The sequence below is a fragment of the Astatotilapia calliptera genome, chromosome 23 (assembly GCF_964374335.1).
Source record: "Astatotilapia calliptera chromosome 23, fAstCal68.1, whole genome shotgun sequence".
Taxonomy (NCBI): domain Eukaryota; kingdom Metazoa; phylum Chordata; class Actinopteri; order Cichliformes; family Cichlidae; genus Astatotilapia; species Astatotilapia calliptera.
The window spans coordinates 31,292,876-31,319,007 of NC_137443.1; the positions used below are offsets into that span (position 1 = coordinate 31,292,876).

The 26,132-nt window shown below is 39.7% G+C and overlaps 1 protein-coding gene across 4 annotated transcripts in view; it reads left to right on the forward strand.

Annotated features, from left to right (window-relative positions):
- The window catches only part of LOC113015811 (sodium-driven chloride bicarbonate exchanger-like), a 50,047-nt gene extending 30,064 nt beyond the window's left edge, over positions 1-19,983 (forward strand). For 3 of the 4 annotated variants that reach the window (XM_026158132.2, XM_026158133.2, XM_026158135.2), the window contains 21 exons: positions 94-254; positions 2,635-2,823; positions 4,872-4,960; positions 5,267-5,424; positions 5,584-5,671; positions 7,411-7,557; positions 8,153-8,253; positions 9,859-10,033; positions 10,722-10,855; positions 11,016-11,261; positions 13,054-13,159; positions 13,780-13,941; positions 14,818-14,931; positions 15,790-15,951; positions 16,133-16,384; positions 17,723-17,791; positions 17,880-18,053; positions 18,141-18,263; positions 18,345-18,409; positions 18,607-18,720; positions 19,361-19,983. In XM_026158132.2, the coding sequence (XP_026013917.1) occupies positions 94-254; positions 2,635-2,823; positions 4,872-4,960; positions 5,267-5,424; positions 5,584-5,671; positions 7,411-7,557; positions 8,153-8,253; positions 9,859-10,033; positions 10,722-10,855; positions 11,016-11,261; positions 13,054-13,159; positions 13,780-13,941; positions 14,818-14,931; positions 15,790-15,951; positions 16,133-16,384; positions 17,723-17,791; positions 17,880-18,053; positions 18,141-18,263; positions 18,345-18,409; positions 18,607-18,720; positions 19,361-19,433 (2,902 nt within the window). In that variant the 3' untranslated portion in view covers positions 19,434-19,983. Of the gene's footprint in view, positions 1-93; positions 255-2,634; positions 2,824-4,871; positions 4,961-5,266; positions 5,425-5,583; positions 5,672-7,410; positions 7,558-8,152; positions 8,254-9,858; positions 10,034-10,721; positions 10,856-11,015; positions 11,262-13,053; positions 13,160-13,779; positions 13,942-14,817; positions 14,932-15,789; positions 15,952-16,132; positions 16,385-17,722; positions 17,792-17,879; positions 18,054-18,140; positions 18,264-18,344; positions 18,410-18,606; positions 18,721-18,993; positions 19,032-19,360 lie in introns of all 4 variants that reach the window. The other variant, XM_026158136.2, reaches the window with a different exon arrangement.
- Positions 19,984-26,132: the final 6,149 nt, after the last annotated feature.

Genomic DNA, 26,132 nt, shown 5'->3' on the forward strand with positions numbered 1-26,132 from the left:
CAAAGTGATAAAACATAATGTACACATCAAAACTTAAAGGAAAATACAAGGAAAAATCGAGGAATTTTTTTGTGTGTTTTCTTTTGGTTGCAGGTGGCTTAAGTTTGAGGAAGACGTTGAGGATGGTGGTGAGCGGTGGAGTAAACCCTATGTAGCCACTCTGTCTCTACACAGTCTCTTTGAACTTCGCAGCTGCATCATGAATGGCACTGTGATGCTGGATATGAGGGCAAACTCACTGGAAGAGATTGCAGGTAAACACTAGATGAAGTGATTTTTAAAAGGGTTTATGCGACCTTCATGGCACAAAAACATGCAGCAGGCACATTTGTTCAAAATCTACATAATAAAAAAAAACAACCCCCAGCTAAAACCTCATCTTTAGACTCGTGTTTGGTTAACTTTTTGTTTTTATGTTGGCTTTTGTTGTGAAGCTCTTCGTGGTGTTTCTCTTGAAAGCTTCTTTGCTCAAGTACTTAATATAATCGAGCCACTCTCCCAGTGTCAAGCTCTATTTTTGGACCACACTTTGTCAGTCTCTGGTACAACAGTTTTCTCATGTTCCTTCTTTCTGATGTTGCTTGTCAGTTGGGATTTCCACACAGTTGCCCTCTTCTGCTCCTTGACAGCCACCTCTGTGTCTGGTTGCTGGTTCCTGTCTGGAACTAGAAGTCCCACAGGAACTTTGTGCTGGTGTTCTCAGCCACTTTTGATGGCATGTCCCATTGGGACATGGGGATTTCTAATCCATATGCAGCAAAGATGTTCCTGTACAATATCCCAGTGACTTGGTTATGCCTCTCAGTATATGCTGTCCCAGCTTGCATATTACTTCCTGCTACTATGCCTGCACAGACTTCTGCTTCTGTGCTGTGCTTCATGCTAGCCTTTTCCATCCACCAATAGAATGTCTTGATGTCAGCCACTGCCACTATCCATGATTAAGTACCAAATCCACCCTTTCCTGATCCAGATGCTCCACATGCTCTAGGCTTAGCCTCACTTGCTCTTCTGACTGTCCCTTGTTTCAGAATTGTGTGCCAAAGCTTTTGTTGCTCCACACCTCTCTGAAACTTACTACCATTTTACCTCTGCTAGCGAAACTCTATTACATAATTTAAATCTAAGATCATAACCCAACTGTTCACAGCATATCACATGTATTTTTTTTATTTTAGCTGTTAATTGTGAACACCAGTGTAGTCTGTTCATTTGCTAAAGCAGAGAGATCCAAAGTGTAATTAAATAAATATTGTCTTCTTTGAATGATTGTTTAAAAAAAAAATGAAACCAAGAAAGAGACTATTGAGTGAGCTCCATTGATTCATATCAACAGAGAGAGCGGTGCACTGAGCTGCAAATTCATTAAATCATCTCAATAGAAACCGCCTGCTTGACTTGATCCTCACTCTAACAGTTTACCCACATTGTGCGCAAACAGAATGAAGGAGTATTTATACTGTACAATACTTGACTAGCTGGCACGTTCCATTTCACATTGACCAGCACCTTTAAATCTACAGTAACCAAACACATCACAGTTCAGAGGTTACTCAGGATGAAGGATGAAGAAACTTTCCTTAATTTTAATTGTAGCTTATACTGCTGTAGATGCCATATGTTGTAATATAATGTTCATTCAGTGGTTTGACGTTTTGATGATCTGTTGATCTCATTCTCTTTGGGATATTTATACCAGCAGCACTACTCTGTTTTGGTCCTGGCAGATGGCCGCCCCTCCCTGAGCCTGGTTCTGCCGGAGGTTTCTTTTTATTAGGGAGTTTTTCCTTCCTACTGTTGCCAAAGTGCTTGCTCATAGGGGGTCATATTATTGTTGGCTTAATGTATGTATTATTGTGGGGTCTACCACAACAACAAAGTGCTGTTGTCGTTGTGAATTGACGCTGTATAAATAAAACTGAATGGAATTTTAGGATTTTTCCTACATTGATAAGATTAGGAAATGGATTGTCATCTTTTTAACCAACCAGATGACAGGTTGCTGTATAACCATGATATGACCTCCAATTGAGTTTAAGTTGTTGTGTAGCAATTACACTCTTTTTTAGCAGGCCTTCATGGTACAACTCCTCACTGTAGTCTGCTTACTGATCCAACTCTCAGTTCTAAACCTATACTCAAGCAAATAATTTTAATTTCTATTTGCCATTGGCTTTTATACATTTTATTTTGCAACTGCTTATTAATTTGTGATCTTTGCATCATTTCCTGTTTTTGTATATTAAGGTTAGGGTCTCTTAATTATTAAAATCACTGATTTAATGGGTTTTATTGGGGTGGAGTCCAGGTTAGCATGCACCATAATATGCCAGAAGAAGTTCATCCACAAGGACAATACAGAGGACCATTTGATCTGCTTCAAACTGCGTTTTAGATTTAGAGGTCTTCAAACTGAATGCTTTATCTGATTGTGGTAAAAACTGTTCTGCTGCACAAATCTATTGTATGTAACCTGGTTTGGTGCGATTAAATCAGGTCATTTTTTGTTGGAATAATCAGCTTAGTATTACTGGCTGCCACACAGCACCGGACACCAGCAGCCTTTGTGAATTCAACCATTTTAAGGGGTATTGCGTTAAACACAATGGCGTTTGTGTGTGTTTTCTTCCCTAGACATGGTTCTGGATCAGTATGAGGCATCTGGCCCTGTAGGTGAAGATGCCAGGAGAAAGATCCGTGAGGCTCTTCTCAAACAACACCATCACCAAAACCACAAAAAACTGGCCAACCGCATCCCTATTGTACGCTCCTTTGCTGATATTGGCAAGAAGCAGTCTGAGCCTCACTCCATGGACAAGAATGGTGAGCACAGAACATGTACAGGACACCCACACATACACCTGTCTGTAGATGAGACTGCAAGCTTTTCTGTACTCTGTAATGTCCTCAGCTACTCACGTGTTGATGTTGTAAACAAATATATGCAGTATGTTTCTGTTTAATGCTATTATCCTTTGCATGACGATCCAATAATTATCCATCTCGACATGCTGTTTTACTGCTGTTTGATATCTCATTTTCTCCTCTTGTTTGTGTTTCTCCATGTTTGTGTATGTCTTTCTTCCTGTCTGCTGTATTTTGCATGCATGTGTGCATGCGTATATTTAACTTACCCAGTAAATGGCCTCTGTTATCACACTTTAAAATCTCCTAAATGTTCACCTGAAAAAACACTCCTGACGAGCACTTCACCCAGAAAGGCCTTTTCTTATAGGGCTTGTAGGCAGCGTGTTTCTTGTGTGTTATGCTTGTCCACTCCTTCTTCACCTTTGAGTTCCTGCAGGGGCTTTGATCACATGACTCCAGACATGGTCTTTGGTGAAAACAAAACCACATGTCTTAGTGTCCTTTAGGCAGTTGCACAAGGCTACTGCCCCATCTCACTGGAAGACACAGATCAGAAAATCTGCACGGGCAACAAGATATCCTGTAGGCTGATTAGAAAGTCTGTAGACAGTAGTAGTATAAAAAGAACGTGCTAAGGATAGGAGAGTAACATTGTGATTGGTTGGATATGGCTGGTTAATAATCATGACAAAAAAGAAAAGAAAAGCTCAGCATTCTTCAGTTCAAGCAGTTTTCTCCCTGTCCAAGGCTCACTGTCAAAATGTTCTTCCAGCTTTTCTACTGTTGAGGCTTCAAAGTGAAGCAATATAAAGAGTTGAAATGTTTATGTTGTTGCGGTTTTGTGAGTTTTTCCACATCTGGGAATAGACTTAACTGAACTGAAGAATCACAAAAGTTTCTATAATACTCTCCCCTCCTTGTCACTGTCATCAATATGTTTGTTAAACAGAAACCATAAGAACTTGTAGAGCAACTCTAAAAAATAGTCAGTAATGACTAACTGCAGTAAATGCTCACTAGTCTTTATTTTGCTGCTTTTGGGGATCAGCTTTTATAAAGAAATCTTTGAACATTTCTTTATAAAAGCTGGGAAATACACTTGTGCTCCTTTTTGGCAACTGAATAAAACACGGACACTGCTTTTGAATAAATTATATGCTAAAATGATTCCTTTAAAGGAGGAGTTCAGCATAATATCATTGTTACTTCTGTCTGTTAAAAATGAGTCCAAAGCCCACAGGCTGTTATCTTCCCTTGTCGGAAAGGCTGGAAACAGTGAAACAACTTGGATTATAAATGTTACAAATTAATATGTTAATTGTAGATTAAATAAATAATGTATAGCGCATTAATCGGTGGGCTTTATCAAAATGTGGTGATGGGAGTGTTGTAGGCCAGGAGCCAGCTGTAAGCCACACTAGTTTCCATATTAAAGCTACAGTTTCTTAGCTATAGTGTCGTATCGAACAGATATACATTTCATTGCTGGAACTCCTTTAAAAGCAGCACCATAGCACACTCACTTAAAGAGTTGACATTCTGAGCAAGGCATATTTTTAGCTTTTTTCTTTAACTGTTTTCATTAACGCCCACAGTTGCAAGGTGAAATCTTTGACTTAAATAAAACAAAATGAATAAGGTGCTTTAAATGAGCACTGGTTAACTGATGCACATAAATCTGAACTGGAAGTTAAAGATTGCACCTTATTTTAAACTCTCTTTAAACGGTCTAGCAACAATTTATATATTGCGCTTTAACTCACCGGGTACACTCTGAAAATGGGTACAATATTATTTGTTTCATCACTGGGGCTAAAGCTTTTGTCCTCAATAAAGACTCAGCACCTACAACAAAAGGGACCAGTGCTGTAACCCTTTTTCAGAGAATGTAACTGTACCCTGTAGTCACTCCCTGGAAATCTCTGTCTTTGTGTGGGAAAGAGGTATTGGGATAGGATGAGCCCCTGTGAAAACTGATGTTGGTTTCCTGCTCTACCTGACAGGGCAAACAGTCTCACCTCAGTCCCAGCCAGCCAACAATGAGGGCAAACAGGACGTCAGCCGAGAAAACAGCACTGTTGACTTCAGCAAGGTTAGCTACCAGACCCACCACTGATCCTGCTGTTTATCTACGGGCATTGATAGCTGGACACATAAGTAGTGCTGTATATTTAACCAAGCCTGGGTTACATATGAAATCACAACCTTCTTACCCTGGGAAACTGAGTGGAATTTACCAGGAGTACTTCTTTCTTCTCAAAGCCTGATTCTTGCTGTGTTGTTGATTCTCATTTATAAGACGTTCAGTACGACTGCATCTACATCACTGTGTTTTTAAAGCAGACCAATAAACATTTTTACTTTATAATAATGTAGTGGTTTTCTTTTTCTTTTACAGATTGACCTCCACTTCATGAAGAAAATCCCACCTGGTGCTGAGGCATCCAATGTGCTGGTAGGGGAGCTGGAATTCCTAGAGCGCCCTGTGGTGGCCTTTGTCCGCCTAGCTCCTGCTGTACTGCTTAATGGCCTGGCTGAAGTTCCCATCACCACCAGGTAATAAACAAATTGTTGGCAAAGCCCTTAACTTGCCTCTGTCTCCTTCTTCCTTTATTCTGTGCGAAGGCTGGATAGATGAGCCGGTTAACCTTTGAATTTCTCATTAAAAAAGGATTTGACTTTTACCAAAAACCTTTTGTTCTTTGTCTTGTGCAGGTTTCTTTTCATCTTGCTTGGCCCTCTGGGGAAAGGTCCACAGTATCATGAAATTGGCCGGTCTATTGCTACACTGATGACTGATGAGGTGAGGCAAGAATCTGAAGAAAGTAGCAGGTGTTTAATGCTGTGTTTTAGGATATTTTAACTCTTGCAGTGATTCTAGGCACAGTGAGATAAAACGCAAAAAAGCTTTCTAGATTATAGGTTTTTACTATTAAAGTGGAATTGCTTGTATATGTGAAGTAATGTTTAATTTAATTATCATAAACATTATCTCCTTAGTTGATCAAATACAGTAGAGTAGGAATAGGAATGCAAACTGCAATCAGGATAGTTCCAATTCTAAAAAGTTGGAATATTATGTAAAATGCGAATAAAAACAGAATGAAATGGTTTAGAAATCTCATGAACCAATTTTTATTTTTTACAGTTAAAAAATAGAAAACAAAAATTGCATAAACTACAACATTTTAACATCTTACTCTCTAATGAAAAACATTAGCTCATTTTTGATTGATATAAACAATTTCTCAAATCAAACAGGTTCTCAGTCATCCAGGTCATCGTAGTCAATGGAGCTTGGAAAGAAAAGCGTCTGGTTATAATGGTTCAGGTCTCAGACAATTCTTTGAAGAGTCTGATGTACATTAAAAATGTGTAAGTTCAGCCAGACTGAGGAAAAATGGCTGTGTGTTCTAAAACTTCAATTCGTCTAAACTGCATTGTGAGCATTTTGTGGGAAGCTTTATTCCAAACATTTTTTGTAACATTTTACAAATATGTTTATAATACACACATTTGTCTTTTGTTTTTAGCTGTCATACTGTCATGCCTTTTAAGTCAAGGAATCACATATTTGATGGGCTGAGGCTCACCACTCTGTAGGAGAAGCTTTTTACATGGATAATTTTACAAAAGCATCCATCCATCCATCCATCCATCCATCCATCCATCCATCCATCCATCCATCCATCCATCCATCCATCCATCCATTTTCTAGAAAATCATGCATTGCAAGTTTAAGATGTCAAGATTAAAGTCATTGGAATGGAAAGTGTTAACTAAAGCATCTTAAAGTTGTTCTCAGTAATGGAGTAAGTGTCTTTTTCCAAATCTGCCTTAACACATACCATGATCCTTGGGTGGTTTCTTAGTTATTCTGGGTCAAATACTCACATTTGTATCCTGAACCTAGAAAAATCAATGTGAGATTTGCTTTCTGTTCTTATACGTGATATTAGTGTAGCTTGGGGAGTTGAGAAGCTTCAATAAATAAAGCCCAACTACCCACTTCAGGGTTGCTTTTCTATATCTGAGCCTGACCTTTGACTTATGTCAAAAAAGCAAGGAAAAACATCAACAACAAAAAGCCTTTGGGAATCAGTAAAGTATGACATGAAAACCTTGACAGGAGATTTCCCACAGTATAGCTATGAGCTAATGTTACATGCCATCATCTGAGCCAGATGTTATCTCTTTTTTTCCCCTTCTCTGTTGGCAGCAGTCCTTTGGGATGCATGAAAACAGAAGGCAGAGATGTTAACCTACATCATATATGGAAATGGATTGAATGTGTCACTATGATTTGCTTTCGTGCCAGTGCAAGGAAGAATGATACTGTTTTTCATATATTCTTTGGATAAAAAAATAAACATTAGACAACAGAAATTGGAGCATGAATGTGTCTTATTCCTCTGTAGATTCACTTTGGATGCTGTTGTTGTGAATGAAGTTAGGTTATAAATAATAATTTGCTGACTGTATGGCTGGTATGCTACATGAGTTTACATTTCATTAGGTTATATTTAATCTGCCTCTCCGCAGATTTTCCATGATGTTGCTTACAAGGCCAAAGACAGGAATGACTTGGTGGCAGGCATTGACGAGTTTCTGGATCAGGTGACAGTGTTACCCCCAGGAGAGTGGGACCCCTCCATCAGAATAGAGCCCCCTAAAAATGTGCCCTCCCAGGTAAACAGTGAGTAAAAATGACAGTTTTTTGGGACTTTAATCCGAGCACCTATGCAGAGTTTTAAAGTCTGTGTGCACATAATGATTTTTTTTTTCACAAATATCCGTGAGTCCCTTCTGTGACCTACTGCCTGACAAGAATTTTTAAACATCTGTGTTCTCCTCTAATCTCTACTGCGTTGTACTCTGTGCTTTGATGCGACTCCCCAGGGTTCTGTTCTCAATCCTCTCCAAAGCATTAGTTATTTCCCTCCATTAGTTATTCTGGTCTACTCTGAAAAGAGAGAGGCAATCTTGAAGGGAAATTTTTAGTCATACAGAAGAAACATTTTGAAAAAATACAGATGTTGTTTCAGGTATTGTTTTCCATTTCTCTTTTATCATTAGGCTCCTGCAGTGGATTAATGACAGACCACTGAGCAATTAGATTGTTATACTGATGAGCTCAGAATATGATCCATAAGAATTTAATTATTTGACTTTTTAAAATTATATTGTACCAAATGCAGGCTATTTGGTGGAGATTTGATTCCAACTAAGAGTTATAGTGATGTGGGCAGCAGACAGCTGACTGACAGTGATCTTAAACACACAGGAAAAGCGGAAGATTCCCCCAGTTCCCAACGGAGTGACAGATCTTGGAGAGTCTGGGGAGCACGGAGGGCATGGTGGCCCAGAGCTCCAGCGCACTGGGAAGTAAGTGTCAGAGAGAAAGATCATGATTTGCTGTGTTTTGAGAGCCCTGATCTCTCAAAACTCCTTTTTGTGCCTGGAACCTTCCTGTTGCCTGTGAGCCTCCTTCCAGCCCTCAAACTGTAAATTTAGTTCTCTTAAGAGGCAGTGCCCTACTTGCCTATTATTCCTCATACATCAATTCCACACTGAGACCTTTTGTTTAGGTTCTAATTCATTATCAGCTCATACAAATAGTGTGCTGTGACTTTGACCACCACCACCAAAAGAAAAATCTTCATCTGCTGTTTAAGAAGATCGGAAGCTTCCTGCACCTTTCTGCACTCCGTCCTGGATGTGTCCATCTTTCTGTAATTATTCCTGGATGTGTCCATCTTTCTGCAGTCCTTCCTAGATGTGTCCATCTTTCTGTAATTATTCCTGGATGTGTCCATCTTTCTGCAGTCCTTCCTAGATGTGTCCATCTTTCTGTAGTCCTTTCTGGATGTGACCATCTTACAATTTTGTCTTAGAGTGTGTTGGTGCACTTTTGGAAACCCTTATGTTTAGTAGAAATCCAACAACAAAAGGCCATTTGGGTTCAGGTTGGGCAGGCCAATCCTCCCAGTCACATCCTTGTAGGTCAAATCAGATGGGACACCTTCCATCTGTACAGTCGTTTGACGTATAAGCACTGATGCAAGAATTCAGGGAAGCATACCTCTCATCCCCTGGGGATAAGACTAACATATAGACACTGAATCCTGGAGAGGCCGACTGTACGTAGCCAATACCTTGGACTCCTTCCTCACCAGAGGGATGATGTTTCATCTAACTAAAGCCAGTTTCAGCAATCAAGCCGCCAAGGGCCCCATGCTTTATTTATTTACCTTATTTTATTAATAGTTTTTTAATGCTCTCTGAAGTCTCAGCAATGAACACCTAATAATATAAGCATGAGATCTCAAAATATAAATTTCGTTTTTACTTTCATATGCCTTCAAAACTGTTTTTGAGATTAGATGAGATTTAAAGAAGGGATTAAAAATGAAGAATATCATCTTGTTATCGCCCCAGAAAAAATCCCTGATGGTAACAAATGATTCAATTTATTGCCATCAGGAATTTTTTTTAACCCAAGCTTGAAAGAATAAAGTGAGAGTGCAGCACCCAGGAAGGGTTTAGCGGCAGAAGAGTGAGTGATGTACGTCTGCTTAGCTGCGGTATACTGCGGTACAGACTCTTATGCCAACTAAGATTGGCTGGAAACCCAGGCTCAGCTATCTGGCTGCTTAGCCTGAAATAAGAACAACAGCCCACCAACTTGCGCGCTTGCCACACCAACCACTTCCAGATTGTTCCCCACCATCCCAGTCCACAGCAGCAGTAGAGCCTGCTCATTGTGATTGAAAGTATACAAAGATAGAGCCATGAGTCAACACAATCACTCATATGGATGCACGGAGGTACAGTAATTTTAGTGTTGGTGCCCTGAAAATAACTTGTTTAAAGGCATGTTGATGTTCTTATGAATCTTACAATATCTTACAATAAGATGTAAGATAAGTTGCTCTTTGTTACCTTTATGCGTATGTGCAGCTCTTTCATAAAATCCCTTTTTCTCCACAGGTTTTGTGGTGGGTTGATCTTGGATGTCAAAAGAAAGGCTCCTCACTACCTTTCTGACTACACAGACGCTGTCAGTCTGCAGTGTCTAGCCTCATTTCTCTTCCTCTACTGCGCCTGCATGTCCCCTGTGATCACCTTTGGAGGACTCTTGGGTGAGGCTACAGAGGGGCGTGTGGTAAGATCATTGTTATTTTTTTCCTCAAGCCTTTATAAACACGCCCCAAAAGCATCTCTTTACATTCAAGAAGAATATACACAATCATCTGCACACCGCATCAAACTCAAAGCCTTTGAAACCAGTAGATGAATGAAGGAAATTGAAGGATTTGATCTTATCAAAAATTTTCTTTAAGCACCATCACCAGGTCAAAGCTCACATGTCCTCCTTTATTTAGTTTTATGACAAAAATGATATTACTTTGAGAGACAGTTGGATCCTCCAGATCACATTCATGCATCTCCAGCTATGTGCTGGTAGCCCATAGTCAGATTGGATAAATGACCAGTTTATTGGTGCTTCCGGCCAAAAGCGCACAGCTACAGATGTTCTTTATATGCAGTGAGATGTATTTTTAACACATATCCAAAGCAGTTTCAAAACAGTTTCTAAAGATGACTTTACTGATGCTTCTGTGTAGCAAAGGTTTTTATTGGACACAGGCACTGACAAAGCTCTTTGGCTTTTTTTCCCCAGGCAAGCCTCACTTATGTTGTCTGACTTCCTGTTGGCTCCTTGCATGTGTGAACAGGATAAAGTTAGCGTTATAGCTTATATGATAGTAAATGCTGATTTAAACTAGAATACTCCAAATACAACATGTGTTTGACTAAATGAATCAGAGCATTATTGCGTGTGTTTCCAGAGTGCTATTGAATCCTTATTCGGGGCTTCCATGACTGGAATAGCCTACTCTCTTTTTGCTGGGCAGCCTCTCACCATCCTGGGCAGCACAGGGCCTGTTCTTGTCTTTGAGAAGATCCTCTTTAAGTTCTGCAAGTAGGCTATTCACTACACCTTTGTGCTTCTTTTATACACTAATGTTTCTGTTTATTTGATAGGTGTGTGTGTTTTATGCTTCAGTTGAAATGTCATATTGAATTATGTATCCTGCTTTTCTGCCACTGCTATGTTTTTCTGTGTTTTTTGTGTCCATCAGGGAATACGGCCTCTCCTACCTCTCCCTGAGGACCTGTATTGGCCTGTGGACAGCCTTCTTCTGTCTGCTGCTGGTAGCCACGGATGCCAGCTCGCTTGTCTGTTACATCACACGCTTCACCGAGGAAGCTTTTGCTGCACTGATCTGCATTATCTTCATCTATGAGGCCCTGGAGAAGCTACTTCACCTGGGGGTGCATTACCCCATCAACAAGAACAACAACCTTCAGAAACTCACGTTGTACTCGTACGTACATTTTAGTTACAGCTCATGCACGGTGTGCTTAACTCAGCACATGTGCTCAAGTCTTTTGCTGTGTCAAGAAACGGCAGATGGTACAGCACTGTATCGGGCATGCTGTTCATTTTTTTCAGACATGGATTGTGCTTTATGATGAATAATCCCATGTTGAGTGTGTGTCAGGATGGATCATCGTGCTTTAAGCTGGCTAGTGGCTATGTCAAGCCAAAAGCTCCTTCTGTGAGTTTCTATTCTGGTGTAGTGGACAGCAGGGTAGGCTGACATTTAGTTTCGATAAATGCCAGCAGAATGAGTTAAGCTCAGAAAAATGTTACAGACAACTCCACACAGTGTTTTTACGACATATTATGAGTGAAACAAGCATTCAGTGAGGCTTAAGCATTTTAACCTTGAGAAACTCTAGTGTAACACTAACAATCACAAAAAAATAACAAATCTAAGGAACCAATCTCACCAAGTTTTAGACTTAGAAGACAGTTTATTTAATGTGATGAATCATTTAAAAGATGAACCAGGATCCAGGTATGAAAAGTGAAGCCATTTCAATTTCATTTGAAATTGAAATGGCTTCACTTTTCAGTTTCAGTTTTATTTTATTTATACAGCCCTAAATCACAACAACGGTCACCTCAAGTAACTTCAGATTGTAAGGTAGATCCTACAATAATACATACAGAGAAAAACCCAACAATCATGAGCAAGCACTTTTTCTGTTAAAACTCCCTTTTAACAGGAAGAAACCTCCAGCAGAACCAGGCTCAGGGAGGGGCAGCCATCTGCTGTAATCGGTTGGGGTGAGAGAAGGAAGACATGATAAAGACATGCTGTGGAAGAGAGACAGAGATTAATGACAAGTATGATTTGGTGCAGAGACGTCTATTAACACATAGTGAGTGAGAAATGTGACTGAAGAAGAAATACTCAATGCATCATGGGAATCCCCCAGCAGCCTACACCTATTGCAGCGTAACTAAGGGAGGATTCAGGGTCACCTGGTCCAGCCCTAACTATATGCTTTAGCAAAAAGGAAAGTTTGAAGCCTAATCTTGAAAGTAGAGATAGTGTCTGTCTCCCGAATCCAAACTGGAAGCTGGTTCCACAGAAGAGGGGCCTGAAAACTGAAGGCTCTGCCTCCCATTCTACTTTTAAATACACTAGGGACAACAAGTAAGCCTGCAGTGTGAGAGTGAAGTGCTCTAATGGGGTGATATGGTACTACAAGGTCATTAAGATATGTAGAAGTCTGTACAAAGAAAACATCTAATTCTAAATGAATTTATGATACCTGTAAACACTTTTCCTGGTTTCTAGTTTCAGGTCTTTTAATAGAGAATGATATTCATTTTGTAACTTATGACCACATTTACTTAAAAAAATTCAACGGGTTTGATGCGTTTTATATTAGGTCAAAGGGTCAGTGGTGGAGGGCTGGGCAATAGGAGATAATTTGTGTATGCTTGGATGTGTACAGTTACATCTCAGCCATTTTAAGCTGTACATTGATATTAATGTCGTATTCTACATTTGCTTTGCTACGTCATATAAAAGCGACTAAAGATTAATTTCATTCAATCCTTTAGTTGACTTTAAGGTCTAGAAAGGCTCTTTTTTTCTTTAAGAAGAAATCATGGCCTTCTCTGCTAGGTGGCGCCAGAACATATTAAATACAAATACACAAAATACACAGCCACCGCTAATGAACTGCAGATAGAGTATATTTATCTTGGCCTGTTGTGTTTACTCAAGAAAATTGAATCTATTTATCCTCCTCCTATAGATGTTCTTGTGTGGAACCTAGGGACCCCAGCAATGAGACTCTGCACTTCTGGGACGAGAGAAACATCACTGCTTCGCAGGTCAACTGGACCATGCTGGAGGTCACGGTAAGAATAAAAATTATAGCAAAACACTTGCATACATACATATATATGTATATGTCTAAAATAATGCCTGATGCAGAGGAGAAGAAAGGCCGGACCTAGAAAGAAACTGTTCATTCAGCAATGAAACATAACACCACACATGTTGTGTTGTACTCAGCCCTTACTTTGTTACATAAACATAATAAGACTAGGCAGGGATTAGGATCATGTGGGCAGTATTTTATGGTATCTAGCTGTGCAAAATGAGGGTGCAGATGCAGTGTAAGGGATGATGTCACTTATCAATCACGCTGGTGGCAGCGCGCTGCACCACTCCTACACATGTTAGATGTGGCAGTCAGGTGAGGCCTCTGCTGTATGCAAGTGATGAATCATGCACTACAGGGATAGTAAAGAAAATGAGCAGTGAATGTGTCTGACTTTTGGTAGTCAGAATTTTCTAATTCATTAATGACACTGACATCCATCATTGCCATTATCCCCACTGTAACTCTAATCATTTTTTATTGGCATCATTATCCCTGCTTTCCTCCTTCTCCTGCTCACACCCTGTTTCTCACCATCACCGCCATCATCATCATCATCATCATCATCACCACTGTGTCCTCTGGGGTCAGTAGGAGTGCGAGATGTTACATGGGGAGTTTGAGGGGAGCGCCTGTGGTCCCCATGGCCCGTACATCCCTGACGTCCTGTTCTGGTGTGTGGTCCTGTTCTTCTCCACTGTCCTTATGTCTGCTTTTCTCAAGGAGTTCAAGACAAGCCGGTACTTTCCAACCAAGGTACATATGTTTTATCCAATTTATTTTAAATGTCTGTATTTGGTAACTTATGCTGACATCAGTTGGTTGTGTTAGGACACAGTATTTGTGGAGAACCTATGTTCAGTTTCTATGATTCATCAATGCGATGATGTGCATGTGTGGCCTGATGCTGCCACACTCATCTGTACTGTCCTGGCGCCACCTTGTGGTGATAAGTGCTGCACTGTAGTCTGGATAGACAGGGGTGCACATAAGTGGCCCGCAGGTGCGCATTTGCTGTCAAAATAAAAGACGCGCACCAGATAAGAAGTTGCAACGCTCATTCGCGTACATATAAAAGGCACTGTTTTTGTCTGCTAGAGTGGGATTTTTACATATGCATATTCTGCACCACATCTCTGTGCGTTCATCATTTGTTTGAAGCCAGCTCACCTCCTGCACTTCTTTTGTGGTTCGGACTCCTTCTGACATTTCTTTGGAGGTGGAGGAACACCAAAGTAATTGCTTAAAGGAGCTTGCTTCTTCAACATCTTTAAGAGTCTGTCCTCCTCCAGAAAATCTTAAGTACACAAACGCGCGTTGCAACTTCATGTGGATTGAGGTCAAAAATTAGATGAAAGATCTGAACTCTGTAGTGATGGAGTTAATTAATTAATTTAATGTAAGAAAACAAGCCTTACGGACTGTCAAAACAGAACTTGAGCCATTATAATGAGACCCTTTAAAATATATAGACAAGAAGTAATGTTTCTCATTCTAGATAAAGCGATAGAGACCACATGTTCCAAAAACAGCATAAACAGCATCTAGTTAGCACAGTATGTTGTACTGTATGCAGATCTTAGTTTTTGTAACATACTTCTGTCTAAAGATTGTGTGTCTTGTTTCCTTTAGGTGCGGGCCATCATCAGTGACTTTGCAGTCTTCATTACCATCCTCACTATGGTGTTAGTAGATTATGCCCTGGGTATCCCCTCACCTAAGTTACAGGTTCCCAACAAGTTCAAAGTAAGTCTACATGAATCTCACACAAGCTGCTGTTTACATCAAAATTGGACATTGTATTGGACATTTTTTCTGTGTTTCATAACATTTAAGCATGCAATTTTTGCGCAAATCTTGCAGAGATACAGAGAGCACTGATCCCCCATTAGCTTCAGTGTGGCTGAGGAGTAAAGACACAGGAAAACATGTATAAAACAGTATAAGAATGTTTAGATTTAGATTCAACAGCTATGTTAGCGGGCTGAATGGAAAAGTACAGCTGTGCATCATTAGCATAGCAAAGGTACAAGATGTCCTTGAAACTGTTCAGTAGATGACCCAGGGGTAACATAAGATAAAAAGTGAAATCAGAATTGGTACGAGGATTGTCTCCTGAGGGACCTCAAATATGAGGGGCAGATATGAGGACATACACCTGTTCCTATTCCTCCTTGCAAAAAGGAGCACCTCCAATTCTACAGCCCTGTCCAGCTCTCCTAGACTAACTCCAGTCTCCTGGAATCTCATCCATTCTCTTGAGACTGTGCTGGGAGATACAATAAACCTTCCGACAATTGGTATTGGTGTGCCATCCGAGGGATTGGACTACCTGTGAAACCTGTGTAGGATCCGGTATGTTACCAATAATGACACCGATCCTGGCCAAATAGGAAACTAGTGTAAAAACATGCAGAAAATATCTAATTTATATTAGCAGTGAACATCAAAGCTTCCTAATTAAATGTAATAATAGTCTAATAATAATGACTTAGAAGAGAAATTTAGAAATAAAGAGGAAATATGTATTTTGATTTATTAAAACGTTTCAAATTCTTCATGATTATTATTATTTTTAAATGTTCTTTTTGCCATTACCCTTAGCCAACCAGGGATGATCGTGGCTGGATTATCAACCCTGTGGGGCCCAACCCCTGGTGGACCACAATTATCACCTCCATCCCTGCTCTGCTCTGCACCATTCTCATCTTTATGGACCAGCAGATCACAGCCGTCATCATCAACAGGAAGGAACACAAACTAAAGGTATTTCATTGGATATGTTCACATTGGTGTGTGAAAGTGATTTTAAATGTGGTCAATACAATTAATTCCTACAAGCCCCAGTGTGCTGTTTTTTAGTTTTCAAATCTTTGCTTTTCCTGAAGTGGATAAGTAAGCTAAATCTAAATATCTAAATCACACTTTCCTTGATCCAACCCTACAGAAAGGCTGTGGCTATCACCTGGACCTGTTTGTGGTGGGGGTGATGCTTGGTGTGTGCTCAGTAATGGGCTTGCCATGGTTCGTGGCTGCCACTGTGCTCTCCATCTCCCACGTGAATAGCCTGAAGCTGGAGTCAGAGTGCTCGGCCCCTGGAGAGCAGCCCAAGTTCTTGGGAATCCGAGAGCAGCGCTTCACTGGCCTCATGATCTTTACTCTGATGGGTTGTTCCGTCTTCATGACCTCCGTGCTGAAGGTAGGGGATAAACACCTATACTTATACCTATACTTATCAGAGATTTCTGGATCCCAAAAAGACTTTTTATTTCTTCAGTTCTTAATACTCTTAACAATATATAAAAAAAATAACAGATAATTTATCAAAGGACCTATTTTAAATACCGGTAATATTTTTAGGCACTTTGCTACTAGCAACCTGTTACAAGAACGCATAATGTTGTATAATTTTGTTGAGCCTATGAAACATTTCACCATTTGACTATTTGTTTGCATTAACAAAGGGACTCCCAAAAATATTTTAGAAGAAAACTAGTTGCATCTCTAGTGTGTCCATAAAAAAATATTTGAGGAAATTAGACAAGTGGACAGTGACCAGCCTAAAACAAACTACCTACTTCAAGTAAATAGCGTCTGAAACTCGTGTCCTTAACAATCCCTTTCTGTTCACTTTAGTCATCTCTCCGTGTATTGTCCTTTTTTATCTCCTTTAAGTTTGTCATCTCTCCATGTTTATTTTTTGTGTTGTCTCTACTTTTTCTAATCACCTGCTTGTGTATATGTTGTCTCAGTCTCCCTTTGTGTATTGTCAGAGCATCAGTCAACTTCCCCTTGGGTCGCCTAGCTTTCTCTTAGCAAGAGTTTTTGGTTTCCTTTTGTATTTTATGTCTTACCTTTATTTTGTGCTTTGACCACCAGGCTAAATAAATTGCTTGCTTTTGTTTTTGTTTACTCCAGCTTGCCTCTGTGGGTCTGTGTTTGAGTCATCACATTCCTCAATATACTGTATGATCTGTGTACTACGCAGACCATGACAGAATCAGTGGTTACTTTCATATCTGATTATTAATCAGTGGTTACTTTCATATCTGATTATACAGACTGAGTGGACAGCCAACCTTGGCAAGGGGGCATTTAGCTCAACTCAGTGTTTGCTTTATTATCAAAAAAAGGGCATTTATCCAATCACTTATGTGAACAGTTGTGTTTAGAGTGACACAAGTTATGTCTACAAAACAATGGTTAAGTTAGAATGAAATCACATCATACTTGGTAAGGAATTACAACCATATGATTGCATGGTTACATTTCTCTAGCATGCTCTTATAGAAATGTAGCCACAGTTGCAAAGTACAAAAAAATATCAGACTGGAGCAGCCAGGGATCAAACCACCAACCTTCTGATTAGTTGATGAGCTGCTCTACCTTCTAAACTACAGATAATAATGTCTAGCAAACAAAACAGGAGAAATGTTTTCTGTAACCGCTGACATGGATGAATAAGTTCACCATCTAACAGACTTTAACAGTTCTAAGTTTTTACTCATACTGGAAATGCTTTTCTGTCTCTACGCAGTTTATTCCCATGCCTGTGTTATATGGCGTCTTTCTTTACATGGGGGCTTCCTCACTCAGAGGTATTCAGGTGAGGTGACCATGGTATTTTCTGTTGGAAGAAATAATCCAGAAAAGCTTTGAAGGAAAATTCTAATTTTTTCTTTGTATCTCTGCAGTTCTTTGACCGTCTGAAGCTGTTTGGCATGCCTGCCAAACATCAGCCAGACTTCATCTACCTTCGTCACGTCCCTTTGAGGAAGGTCCACCTTTTTACTATCATCCAGCTAAGCTGCTTGGTCCTCCTCTGGGTCATCAAGACCTCTAAAGCTGCCATTGTTTTCCCCATGATGGTAACCCAAGTGTGCTTGTATATGCACGAGTGTTTGTGCACCTAATGAATATGATGGCTTGACGTCAGTCTGTTTCTCTTGTTCCAGGTCTTGGCCCTAGTGTTTATTCGTAAATTGCTGGACTTCATTTTCACCAAGAGAGAGCTGAGCTGGCTGGATGACCTGATGCCAGAGTGGAAGAAGAAGAAACTAGAAGATGCTGCACAAGAGGTGCAGTATGAGAGCACTATTTAGAGGACTTGGATGATCTTCAAATTTCTGCCACTGCAATAGATTTTTCTCTTCCCACAGGAGGAACACAGCATTATTGCAGAGGAGGAAGGCATTGTACAAGTGCCACTTGAGGGACACTACAAGTAAGTCTTTCGGATATTTAATTCTATTCTGTGTTTTGTGTTTTACCTAAGCTGTTTTGTCTGTCAACCAAAACTCACACATGCGGATATTTGTGAGTTCATTCTTAGCTCTAGCTCAGACGTATGTGTGGTTTAAGTGCTTGTGCTACTTTAGTGAAAACCAATGAAATAATGTCCTTTTCTCTGCTTGTTTGAAGGAGTGACCCAGCCACAGTAAACATCACTGATGAGATGTCCAAAGGGTCCTTTGGGAATGTGTGGAAGAGTGTGAACCCTGCTGAGAGTGCTAAAAAGGAACAAAGTGCTAAAAGGTTAGCCACATATTTGCATTATTAAGACTTCCAGATCTCCCATACAACAGAGAGATAATACTGGATGTTGATCCAGATCATAAGTAGGCTTCTGATCTTAAGGTTGTGAAAGCAGCAAGCACAGGTGTTTATTATTCAGGAATACTGACTTTTTCCAAGAAGCTGACAAGCTAGTATGTTTGTTTAGGAGCAGTCCTGCCCTTGTAGATTTCCCACTGAGCAGACTAACATAGAATTTCCTGCCTGCCTTTCTCATTTCATCCCACCCCTAAGCTCCCCTTCCTAACCTCTCAGAAGCTGATATCCCAAAGGTAAGCAGTTCAGAGGTGACCCCTTCAGCATGGAGAGTCTCATCCTAAGTGTTATTGCATGATGAACATGTGCTGCTAATTATGATTTGGGTGATGGAAGATGTTTGTGGATGTTATTCATTCATGTTTTCTTGATGTCAAATGTGACCTTGGCATGCTAATTACAAATAGTTAATAGCACTGGGTCTAATTTACTAGTCACTATAATCTGTGTTTTAAGGAAAGACTGCTGAACCTTTTTGAGATAAATTTGCATGCATGCATGCCACCGAAATTCTCTTTTTGTATCATTTTTGTTGGGTTTACATTTTCTTTTTTCCCCCATGCAGTTCCAAAAGCAACGAAAAGCGTCACAAACGGCGAAGGCATGACAAGAGCTTGGACAGGGAGACAAGTTTGTGATGACACATACTGGCAAAGCCACTGTGCTGTCAACCAGTAAATCAACAAGTATACCGTGCCACACTCAGCCACCTTTGTACTGTGCTACACTGTGTTTTTTCGTCACGTAAGTCTATGTGCAAGTCGGGTGAAACAAAGAAAATTTATTAGAAACTGTATTAATGAGAGGAAACTGAGACACATCTGTTTTTTTCTTTTTCTGTGTATATCAGTGTTTAGTGATACCAGCAACCGAAGGATGCCAGAATTATGACACCTGCAGTAACTGCTGTGTCTATGGGCCAATTCCGGAAAAATTTTAAAGAATTTTTAAAATTTATTTTATTTGTATTTTGTATGTTTTTATATTTTTCCAACAACTACAAGTTATCCTTTTAACAAGGTTACAGCGAACCACTAAAGAATTGATTCTATGTGGAACATTGTTTACTCCACGACATTCTCCGTGGAGCATTTAATGCCGCTGTTGTATTTAGCGCCTCATAATAGACTGAAAAAAAGTAGATATTTGCCAATATAAATCTGTAGTACTGATATCTAAAAGAGTTGGCTATATAGCAAATCTAGTAATTTTTTGGACACATTAAATATACATTTTATATATTAAATATATCTAAATGTTTTTGTGACAGTGACCACTCATCATTTCCCAGTCTTTTCCATTCCTATCAGGTATAAATGTCTCCTTCTCCTCTAGTATGAAGCATTTCCCAAGAAACTGCCCAGAAATTTGACTTTGAAATTTGTTTCTGAGAGTCACATGAAGTGACTGACCTAAAGAGATTGCTAAATATGAAGCTAAATCCAGCAGCTAGTTAACTTAGCTTAGCATAGACAGCGTAAATGGTGAAATAGCTTCCATTGCTTTGTTTAAAAGTAACCAAGAAAACAATTGCAAACAGGCACTTTATATTTTACTTCTTAATTCCCTTATTGCAGCATCCCTCCAACAGAAGACAGAGATGATCGGTATTCCGTTTACCGGCTGTTTATTAAGAACAGTAACACAGGCTACTGTGGGCCGTAGCCAACGCCAAAAAAGCAGGGAAAACGCTCTCTCTAGAATCAAAACAAAAAACCCTGGGCTCTCCTGCCGAACTTGCGCTCCTTTCTTCCGCATACACACAACACACACTGTCTAACTCCCACCCCCCAAACACTCTCAGCCAGTTCTCTTACAGACTCTGTCATAGGTAGCTGATATAATTGACAGGCTTAACAGCCTCTAGACCAGGGGTGTCAAACTCAAATACACAGTGGGCCAAAATTCAAAACTGGAACAAAGTCGCGGGCTAACATTAATATTTATTGAAAAAAAAAAATCTTCCTCCAGATATAAGAATGAATCTTTTCTTATGGACTCAAACACGTTTTGCTGGAAAACTGAATATGGAACAAGCAAAGCTTTATACTAAACAATATATATATTAGCTGTATAATACCAGTAGGCCAGCTCTAATAGTAATTTGGTATGGCTTCGCGGGCCAAATGTAATTAGGCTGTGGGCCAAATTTGGCCCGCGGGCCAGAGTTTGACACCTATGCTCTAGACTATTAAACCTTCAAGGACAATCAGTAATCACATGGCTGCAGGTGTGTAACAACTATGCCATAACTGAGTGGCAATAACACCGATTACACATCAAACTAACTTGTAATCCAGTCCTTTACAATATGAAGTGTAAAAATAACATTTTTGATTGGTGTCACTATTACTTGCTAGTGATTGCGCCATATTAATCACTCACTGGAATAGACATATCTATCATTTAATCTGACTCTCAGAAACAAAGCAATTAAATTAAACAAATAAAGTATTTTCTGATTTATTTTGGTGAGATTATTATTTTGGGGGGTAGGGTGGGAGGGGAACCTTTTGGGAAATTAGATTTAGCATGGTAACATAGATTGGGAAATTTTGGTATGTATCGACTTTTTTCCCTCAAATTGGACAATGATGAACTCTTGAGCAACTGTACAGTAAAGCACCATGTTTTCCACTTGCATTCTCTTCGTCATCTTGTCAGTAAGTGTCATCCATGGACATGTAATCTCCTCTCCAAATGACCCTCAGTGTGTTAATATCTGAAGCTAATTATTTCTTTAAAAAACAAACAAACACCTGCATGCTGGTGAAACACTGACTGTCTTGCTGCAGGACTATGGTTCTAGAAATGCAATAATACCTTTTTTTTCTGGGAAGGGCAACATGTAATAACAGTAAAGAGTCTTAACAATGTATAATACATAGAATATTTTATTCATGTAAAATGTTACTTATATATTACTAGCATTAAGTCAGTGTTCGATTGAAGTTTTTCTTGTAGATGTTATTTTCCCATTGTCTAACTGATGGTTCTTAGATGATTTGATTAGAGAAACTAATAATGGGTCAAAAATAATAACTGTATCAAATACTTTGACCACTTCTGTGTGGAATTCTGCCTTAAAATTGGTAGTAATAGTTGTGCACTTTCTGTTAGATAATTTAAGTCACCTGTATAAACAATCAGTTCATTCTTCAATCGTTTAATGAGAATGAGAGAGAGAGAGAGAGAGTAAATAAAGATATTAAACTGCAGGACTGTTTATATTTTCTGTGTTGTCTTATACTTATTTTATTTATATTATACTTATTTAATTTTAATTAATTAACCTGAGATTCACTTGCTGTGGGCTAGTTTTCAACTTTCTTTGTGTTTTCAGCTTTGTGTTCATGCCGAAATACTAAAGGAAAAATTGTATGTGTGTCCTCATTAGGACAGTTATATGACAAGTTATATGACAAGTGGTTACATTGCAAAAAAATTGCAAAAAATGACTCTCTCCTGGGAGTAATTAATAAAATACTGTATACTACTTATTTACTAGAGCAGTGTTTCCCAACCACTGTGCCGCAGCACATAGGTGTGCCATTGAAGATTATCTAGTTCCACCTGATTAGTACTCTAATAGAATTACTGACCCTTTTTTTTCCTGGTGCAAGTCCCTACTACTAGATTTACTAACCCTGCGAAAATTTGCGTAAATTCCCCTGAACCTAACACCTCCTAGCACCCCGCTGAGAGGCCTTCAGCTCCATTGTTCTCCTGCTTTTGTTGTGCAAAAAAAACACACTCTCCCCCAACCAGGAGAGATTCAGGAGACAGGAGAGAACCAGGAGAAGGTCTTTCCTTCCAATCGTTGTCAGACTCAACAACAAAGTACCTGCAGCCTACAATACACCATGGTAGTTTTTATGTGCAGTATTTCTCATATGTAATATTACTTCTTGTCAGTCGTTGTACATATATTTATATATCCACACCTTACATAATATACATAAAGTCTAGTTATATATATATATATATATATATATATATAGATATAGATATATATATATATATATATATATATATATATATATATATATATATATATATATATATATATATATATATATATATATATATATATATATATAGATATATATATGTGTACATGTATATGTATACATGTATATACAGGGAGTGCAGAATTATTAGGCAAATGAGTATTTTGTCCACATCATCCTCTTCATGCATGTTGTCTTACTCCAAGCTGTATAGGCTCGAAAGCCTACTACCAATTAAGCATATTAGGTGATTTGCATCTCTGTAATGAGAAGGGGTGTGGTCTAATGACATCAACACCCTATATTAGGTGTGCATAATTATTAGGCAACTTCCTTTCCTTTGGCAAAACGGGTCAAAAGAAGGACTTGACAGGCACAGAAAAGTCAAAAATAGTGAGAGATCTTGCAGAGGGATGCAGCAGTCTCAAAATTTCAAAGCTTCTGAAGCGTGATCATTGAACAATCAAGTGTTTCATTCAAAATAGTCAACAGGGAAGAAGCGTGTGGAAAAACCAAGGCGCAAAATAACTGCCCATGAACTGAGAAAAGTCAAGCGTGCAGCTGCCAAGATGCCACTTGCCACCAGTTTGGCCATATTTCAGAGCTGCAACATCACTGGAGTGCCCAAAAGCACAAGGTGTGCAATACTCAGAGACATGGCCAAGGTAAGAAAGGCTGAAAGACGACCACCACTGAACAAGACACACAAGCTGAAACGTCAAGACTGGGCCAAGAAATATCTCAAGACTGGTTTTTCTAAGGTTTTATGGACTGATGAAATGAGAGTGAGTCTTGATGGGCCAGATGGATGGGCCCGTGGCTGGATTGGTAAAGGGCAGAGAGCTCCAGTCCGACTCAGACGCCAGCAAGGTGGAGGTGGAGTACTGGTTTGGGCTGGTATCATCAAAGATGAGCTTGTGGGGCCTTTTCGGGTTGAGGGTGGAGTCAAGCTCAACTCCCAGTCCTACTGCCAGTTTCTGGAAGACACCTTCTTCAAGCAGTGGTACAGGAAGAAGTCTGCATCCTTCAAGAAAAACATGATTTTCATGCAGGACAATGCTCCATCACACGCGTCCAAGTACTCCACAGCGTGGCTGGCAAGAAAGGGTATAAAAGAAGTAAAACTAATGACATACTGTGTGAATGGACAACGAACCTTGGTAGGGAACAGCTGTTTATCTATCATGTGTCATGTGTTCTCCTGGAGTGAATCTCTTAGCACAGTTCTTGTTGTAGTATGTCCAGATGTCGGAGATCGCCGCAAATTTGTCTGTTTTCACCCGTTCTGCCCGCATGTCCTTGTCATCAAATCAAAGGTGTTGCATAACTGAAATGAAACTATCTCGGGGCATTGTCTCTTTGATTACTGGCACCAGAAATCTTTCTGACCAGCAATCTAGAATGGCACCAACGGGACACATGATTGCTCTTACAAACAGAATGGAAATGAATTCCATCACTTCAACAATTGACAAATTCCAGTCCTGCTCTGCTCTGCGGGCTTGATGGACCCGTACACTCCCTGATAGTCTGCAGCATTCCCAGGTCTAACAGGCAAAGGAAGCTTTGGAGCACACTTGTAATTTTACGCTGTCGGAAGATAAACAAATAGAGAATGGTAAATTTACATGAACCTCACTCTAAATGGGTTTATATAAATATCATATCTACTATGGCAGTGACAAAAACTTAGCAGACTCTGTGGGTCCAGCTTGCACAGTGAAGCACGAGCGATTTGCTACTGCACTGGGCATTCCAATGTCCTCCTCTAGCCGTCTTTTGCCATGTGGCTCAGACACGGCTTTCCAGTACCACGGTGCCTCTTCCGTGGAGGCATGTTGGGTTCTTGTTCCATCTCCTTTTCAGATTCTTCTGAGGAGGTATCAGTGGCTTGCTGGACAAATGAAACCTCTCCTCCATCGGAATCTGCTTCGTTCATTTCCTGAAGCAAGGCCAAAGCCTGTTGCGCGGAGAAGCTCTTCCTGCGTGGCAGTGATACGGAGGCCATCCTGATGTGCGTTCTCAGAAATGCGAACGGGAAAATGATTCTCCCTCCTGGGTCGGTCTGCTTTTGTGCACAGCACTGTGCTGTAGTCATGCAATGCCACTTCCTCACATACACAGTGACAATGGAACAATGGAAGATCTGTGCTGAGAGTCAAGGAAGGTGTAAATGTGTGTCTTTCATATTTGCAGGTCAGTCAATGTGTGGGATATTTTGTATAGATATGGCAGGCATTTCTGAAAGTTGTGACACAGAGGTTTAGCCTGGCTTGGATCTGAGCAACTCTGAGTGAACAAATGCAAATGTGCCAGGCCTCAAAGATAATGGGTGGTTTGCACAACAAAAGCAGGAGGAGAAAATCTCAGCAGGGGTGAATAACACCTCGGGACTTGCACCAGAAAATAAAAAAGTCAGTAATCTAGTAGGTCTTAGGTTCAGGGAATTTACGCAAATTTGCGCAGGCTTAGTAATTCTAGTGCTAAGCGACGTAACGGGCAGAACAATTGCATTCTCTTCCACTAGAGGGTGCTAATTAAATGGGTTGCCAACTGCCAGTAAAACAGAAGAAGGCGAAGAAGAAGTCATGCTGCGAGATGATGCAGCGCCTGATAAAAATAGATAAATATTTTAAAAGAAAAAGTCAGTTCCTGGAGAAAACTCCGACCCAGATGAAGGCCTTATACGAGTAGTGGTCAGAAGAAAGCAAAAAAGATATACTGGGGACAAACGGAATCAATTACACTATACCTGGTGCGTGGGAAAAAAACTATCAACATGCTTTTTGTGACATTTTTGCTTGGTGTTGTGCCGTGTGATTTTTCTAATGTGAAATATGTGCCGTGGCTCCGAAAGGTTGACCAACACTGTACTAGACATGTAATGATTATTGGGTAATACAGTAGGCTACTTTTGTGAGTAATGACCTAATCACAGATCACAACAAAGAGGGGAAATGCCTTCAACATGCACAAGCATTTAACCTAGAGATGTGCAAAGCAGCCGGTATTTGTATCTGTATTTGTATTTGTTGAGGGGGAAGTATTTGTATTTGTAAAGTAAAATTCAAAATAGGCGTAAAAATCCATTTTTTTGCATTACACTTCGAATTAATGTTATAGTGTAAGTATTCTTTATTTATATCCATTATAATAATTATGGATGTTTTTAATTGATGTTTTTCCATAAATCCAGTAATGAACATGTAACGTTATTGAAAAGAAAATAACATAACAGCCATTGTCTCATCCATGGTTAAACCAACAACTAATAAAATACCATTGTGAACATTGCACACATTACATATCACTTTGGTTTTGTCTGCA